We start from the raw sequence: 6,683 nt of genomic DNA on the forward strand, positions 1-6,683 counted from the left end.
TGCATGTATAAATGCCAGTATAAATGGCCTGCAAATTGCAAAGAAACACCCCAAAAGCAAAGCGCGTCGGCACAGCCTACTTTTAGGGTGTTTTTTTCAATTTGGTTTTTTTCAATTTGAGATGCTTTTCTTAACAAATACTTTTTTACTTATGTCTCTCTGCAGTCCTTCGGCTGTTGCTGGGGGTCGTAAGCGATTGAGGAAAACCAGAGGTTCATCTCAACTTAATGTAGACTCAATGCAACAGGAGAGTCAAGATGACACTTCATTGCAAAATGATGTTGAGGAAGGGATTGAGAGCCAAAATTTGGATGCTTCAGGGGTTGTTCCACTTGATGAAAGGATTGCTCAACAAGAGGCAAGTATGATGATTGTCCCTTATGTTGTTAGGCCAGAGGTACAATCTGTAGAGCAATCCAATGAAGAGAACAAGATTTACATGGACATGGGAGAGGACATTCTTCAGAAAACAAGGATGTTCAGCCGTCACCATTGTCCACCCATTCCTCTTTGTAGACTCATTCCTTATGCAAGGGTTAGGGGTCTTTGTGATGATCTTTCGGGCTTGAAAATAGCATTTTCTAGAGAGGGTTATGTGGTAGAGAAAGGAGCATTTATTGTGTCGATTTGGACAAGGGACAAAGAAGTTTCAATTGTGGATGAAGCAATACAGAGAGATTGATTTGGCATGAGGTTAACAAAGAGTTTGAAGATGACCTCATTCTTAAACCGGAACTTTAGGAACTAATGGGTCACATGTTCTATGTTTGGGAAGCCAACCACCGTACAGTGGCATGGACATCTGCTATTAAAGATGCTTCAAAGAAACAAAAGTGAAGCATTGTCGTGTGCTTTGTACTATTATTGACCCTACTAGGGTTAGTGAGATTGCCCTTCTTACAAGTTTACAGAGGATGAACTAGTGAGTCCCATTCTTCCTCTTTTTAGTTATTATAGTTCTCAAGTTTATCTATGTTTATGTGAATTTATCTTGCTTATGAACATGTAGTCTGAATACACATGCCTTGGTGACCACAACCTTGAGGGATGAACTAGTAAACTGTGCAAATATTTGTTCTGTTGATCATGGGGAGTACCTCAAAGACCTACCTGAGAGAGATACAATGTTGATTTCACGTATCAGAAAGAAGAGTACCAAAGGTGTTGAGCCTTGGTATCCTCTCACACGTAGATATCTCGGAAAGCTAGTTTTTAATGTAAGTTTTATGTAGTATATATTTCTAACATGAATTTAGTATTCCTTAATGTAAGCTTGTCACAATGGATTTTGAATCCTGCCCTTATTTTTCTAGGTGCAAATAAGTAAAGCATTAAACAAGAAGGTTGAAGATGCAAGACTGAAAATTTCAGATGAAGAGCTTCAATTGTTTGAAGAGAAGGAGAATGAGGAGTTGGCTTCAAGATATGGTGATAGGATTGGAAAGGTGAGTCTTTCTCAATGAACAACTGTGTGTGTATTTACTTTGTTTAGATATTATTGAATTCATTAAGTTAATTTTAGATCCTTAATATTGTCGATCCCAAGCATGGAGATACTTGGCGGTCAAAGGTATGGTCTCTCAAATGGGGGCCCGAAAGCTTTGCAATGCTTGAGAAATTGAATTTATTGGCTTTATGTGATGTTCAAATGGAGTCAAAAATCTTTTGGCTGACTTTGTTGGAGGAAAACAAAGCCACAAGATCTATGTATGGTCTTGCACAAGGGGATCATCTTTATAGACAGTGAGTTCCTAACAATTTTTTATGATCGTATACATTGCATGGTTTATAGGCTAACAAAAATAATACATGAAATTATGTTTTTTTCTTAAAGTTGGCTTAGAAGAGAAGCTGTGCTTGAGAAGATATACCATAAAGCTAAGGAGGTGCTGGTCGATTTTATGGATGTGCCGGGAGGGGTGATTGTGCCTCTTGATCTCTCTCTATTTGACTACTATGAAGAGGTGAAGATAGAGATGAGGACACATTTGTTTCCTCTTGAGGTTCGAGGAGAGCCAAAGGAGAAAAAGAGCAATGATAAACCTTTCAAGAAAGAGGATATGATATTGAAAGCCTCTATGAGGCTACTTTTTAGGTGAAGATGTGTGAATGAATTTACTTGATAGTTACTTTAATTTCATACGAAGATAAAATCATGTTTTTGATAATTGTTTCATTGTCCATGGTAGGTACTTTGTTTGCTTGCAAGAAAAAGGTCATGTGCCAAGTATTCCTGTAAGGGCAAAGCAATGGCTTTCGACCCTAAATGAAGAGACTTGTATATACCCACGTGCTATGCATCAATGTACACGATGGGAGCTTGACAATTGTCCATGGTGGATAGATCTTGAAGGAGGTCATGTATTGAATAGAGAGAAGGAGCTCTATTCACAAATATCAACCATGGTTCCAGAAGAAGTGGACCAAAGAAAGAGTATGATAATTTGAAATTTTGTATAAGTGATGTTTTGAATCATGTATTATGTCTTGTAATTTGCCTTGTTTTTTTAAAATGTAAATATGATTTGTTGGTATTCAATAATGTTTTGTTCTTTATTCTAATGTTGTGTAGATAAACAAAAAGAGAAGCATGTTGAGAAACAAAGGATTGATGTTGAAAGCCAAAAGTCCTTTGATATTTCTCATCATATGGAGGACTTGGAAACAGAGGATTGCACTCAAGGTTTGAATTCCAAGATCCACATCTATTTTGATTCTTTAGTAAATATTTTAATAGTGTTTATATACACATGCACTCACACACATACATACCTACTTACTTGTGTACGTATACATACATATATAAATGTCTTTGTATGCATGTAAGTACTTATATATATATATATATATATATATATATATATATTTATATATTTATTTATTTATATATATATATATATATATATATATTTATATTTATATTTATATATATACATATCATGTTTCTGCATACATTAGTCTATGTGTGTATGTCTCTCAAGTATCCACGTGATGTCTTTGCATTTATGTGTGGGAGTGTGCACACATACACAAAGACTCTCTCTCTCTCTCTCTCTCTCTCTCTCTCTCTCTCTCTCTCTCTCTCTCTCTCTCTATTCTCTTATCCGTATGTGTTTTGAGAGGGAAACCTTATTGATATCATGCTCTTGTGATCCTGAAGGGAATTCTCTTAAAGGTCAAAAGAGGCTTTCCAAAAGGACTACACAATTTATTTATCTTGCAACGCATTCTTTGGGATACACGCCTCATGTTGAGAATCCCAAAAGCATTGTAGTGGTTGGTGATTACATCATCATTGGGAAGGATTTTGCGAGAGGAAGAAAAAATGATACCTTCTATAGTGTGCATGAGTTCATCAAGCAAAATAAGCCTTCAGGGGTTAATTATACAAAGAGGGGAAAAGCTGTGGATTGGGCTGTTGACTTCATTTTCCTTGACTTTCCATTTGGAGGCACTCAAGGTGGTGACGATCCCTGTCCCACCTGGGATTTTGTTTCTGAGGACCATGTGCACTATGGGATTGCTTTGGCAGCATCTACTTTGGCAGACTTGGGATGGTTATTGGTGATGGCCTCTCTGGTAGGTATTTGTTAAAGTTAATAGTTGTTAGCATTTATGTTTATTTTGGCTTCTACTTATTGAGACTTTTCTAAGACGGTGCAATTATATTATAGGTGATTCCACAATTGGGTGGATTGAGCGCTATGTTCGCGTTTACGATTTGGAAATAGTGAGACGAGTGGTTGTCATTTACCATTCTACATATGGATACAAGGAGATTGGTGGTATTCTCACAGATGTGAGTATAGTGATGATTATATTACGTTCAAATGCTCAAAACTACATGTGTTTCTTAAATTAAGGTTTAATTGGATATTATTATCTTTTGTTGCTAGTGTTCTACGTCAATGCTTTTTATGGCTCGACGCCGAGCTACAAATCCTCCTATTTTCATTGCAGAGAGTACACCCCTCTTTGAGTCCTTCAGCATGCATCCTTTAGATGATTATCTTTCGGATGATTTGCGTGCTTTGGACCCCGTCGGGCAGCAGTGGTGTGGGGGACTAGAGAGGAGTCTTACATTTTTAGCATGCTTTGTATACATGTACTATCGTCGAGGTGGTGTGTGTATTGAGATGGGATGTGGTACTGCACCTATTCTTAAGACATGCATGCACACTGGTAGAGTATGTGCATCTATCGATGTGACCATGTATGTAGAGCCTCTCCTTTTGGCTTACATGCAATAGAGCAGCCATGACGATGTTAGTAGGCCGTAGGCAGATGATGAGGTGGATCCACTTGCAGGTTTCAATCCATATGACTAGTGAGGCCCTTGTGTCTTGAGACTATTACTATTATGGACTTCTTCAAAGTGTGGTTTGTTTTTATGTGATGTTTGGTTTGTATTGCCATGTTTAATTATGCTCTTGTTTTGTCGCAGAGTGACATTTATGTAAAACTCATTGGTTTTGGAACATAGTTGCTTTGGTTATGTTATGTTCTTGGATGTTATGTTGTTCATATGTTAATCTTCTTCCTTTGTATGGATTTTTTGTTATAGAAATTTATTGCCAGCTCTAGGTAAATAGTAGGATTTCAATATATGCTTATGTGATGTTTGGCTTCTATTGCCATATTTGGATATGCTTTTGTTTTATCATGGTTGGTGACAATATATGGAATACTCACAATTTAGGAAACACATTTTACATTGGAAATGTTATGTATTAGATGTTATATTTGAATATGTTAATTATTTTCCTTTGTATGGATTTCTTGATATGTATTAAGATCTCGTTTGTTCCTTCCATGCAAAGTCAATTGCCCGTGTATGCCGAAGCAATGGCAAAGAGCATGTGTAGAGACAAACGATTCGACATGGAACGGGAAGAGCGCCGCTCCATTCGAAACCTTTACATTGATGATGAATGTGAATCATTGTAAATTACTGTGACATTTTGTTTCATTGATTGTACATGAAATCCTTATTTTCAACTATAATCTGTTATGTCTTTTTTATAACAAAAATTTAGTATCCAAGAGTCTTCCATTTAAATGTGTGTTGTTATTGTTGCAATCTTGCATTCTCTCTCTCACACACTCTCTCTCTCTAGACATGAGATTAGGGTGTATATAAATAAACAATTGATTTAGGCATTCCGTTCGTATTGATCAATGCAGTATGTATCCTCTTGTAGGTAAAGTTCTCTATGTCCTTTTCAAGTAACAAAATCCATTCTTGTCAATATGTATTCGAGAACGGAATAGAAGCATGTATTGAAGTGACTCAGACCACCTTGTCTAATAAGAGTACCCTTCTGCCAAGACCTACTCGGAAACTAGGATCGCTCGGAAAACCTCGCTCGGAGAATGGTAACACTCCTCAAACACACTCAACAACATGTCAGGCAGCAATGACTATCTATGATCTGCAAACAAATCTCAATAATTTATCAAGCAAATCAATTCCAAACGAGACAAAACTTATAGGATGGGTAGAAGACACATGCCTATGCCCTCAATTCTTCCTTTTGACCACTTGCCAAAATTGCACTTATTATCCACAGGGTAGATTCGACCTAACCATTTTCAGCCATGAATGCCATGCAATTTTATTAAGTAAATCCTAAGTTATGAGCAGACTACGGAGTAGGTGAGCAACAACAAAAACACAACTTTACCACAAGAAAAGAACACTGTCATGAAGGACTTTCACTTGTGAATGTGATGAAGCAGACGACACTTCAAAAGAACATTTGATGAGGGAGTTCTCAACTTGAGAAGATCACAGAAGAGTACATAGTGCTCTAAGAAATAGTCGTAACGCCTTATCATCCAAAAGACCCCTTAGATTTTACAAAAAATGGCATTTATACCTTAGCCAAAGGTTTTGGGTTAAAAAATTGTAGAACTTTCTAACTCTTTTGCAACCTAAGATTCCATTGATACAATCTAGAAGCATTTAGCCCCCTATGTCTAGATCTTTATCACATAATTGTTTACAACTTAACTTTAAAAATCAATAAATTAGAAGGTCTTAGGTCTATAGATGTCTAAATTGATTAAAAATGAAAGATTACATCATAGGCTAGAGATAGAGGCTCTAATGTTAGCAATGTGCTAACAAGCAAGCTTCTTTTGTCAAGTTGACTACTCTACACATGCAACCTCTCTTTCTTCTTTCTCTATTTCTATCTTAAACATACATTGCATACCTTTCTATTTCTCTGTTTAAGATAGCTTATTACCTCATGCTGGGCATATCTTGCAAGCAATCCATTACAACATAGTTTACTACTACCTCATGTTGTGCATATATTGCAAGCGATGGATGCTAAGTGACAAAATCTCAAATAGGAAGCTCATCAAAGACCAATGCTTCCTGACACTACATCTATTGGGCATATCTTGCAAGCAATGCATTCCAAGTGACCATACCTTGGGCAGGAAGCTCATTAAATACTTTCTCTAATTTCAAAGTACATACATTTGAGATACAATCTTGACTATTTCATTACAAATTTTCATAATTTTTTCCAAGCTCCCTGACTAATAATCTCATCAGCATGCACACCTCTATCAACTGCTTGCATAATGCCACATGTTTGATGGTGCAGTTGGTTAAGTGGATAAGCCAATGTACCATTCAGAATAGAATTATAATCAAAGTGATTAGAGAG

The 6,683-nt window shown here is 36.6% G+C and overlaps 1 protein-coding gene across 1 annotated transcript; it reads left to right on the forward strand.

Annotated features, from left to right (window-relative positions):
- Positions 1-238: 238 nt before the first annotated feature.
- On the forward strand, positions 239-4,957 carry LOC147418695 (uncharacterized). Its single transcript, XM_086505744.1, has 16 exons — positions 239-362; positions 912-922; positions 1,010-1,028; positions 1,210-1,217; positions 1,314-1,323; positions 1,396-1,445; positions 1,523-1,743; positions 1,835-1,886; positions 2,052-2,095; positions 2,190-2,215; positions 2,585-2,683; positions 3,161-3,583; positions 3,675-3,690; positions 3,736-3,799; positions 3,897-3,991; positions 4,795-4,957. Exons 1-16 carry the CDS (start codon positions 239-241, stop codon positions 4,955-4,957), a joined length of 1,425 nt encoding a protein of 474 aa, XP_086361870.1.
- The last annotated feature ends 1,726 nt before the right edge of the window (positions 4,958-6,683 follow it).

This window comes from Adiantum capillus-veneris, chromosome 29 (assembly GCF_014529385.1).
Source record: "Adiantum capillus-veneris isolate H3 chromosome 29, ASM1452938v2, whole genome shotgun sequence".
NCBI lineage: Eukaryota > Viridiplantae > Streptophyta > Polypodiopsida > Polypodiales > Pteridaceae > Adiantum > Adiantum capillus-veneris.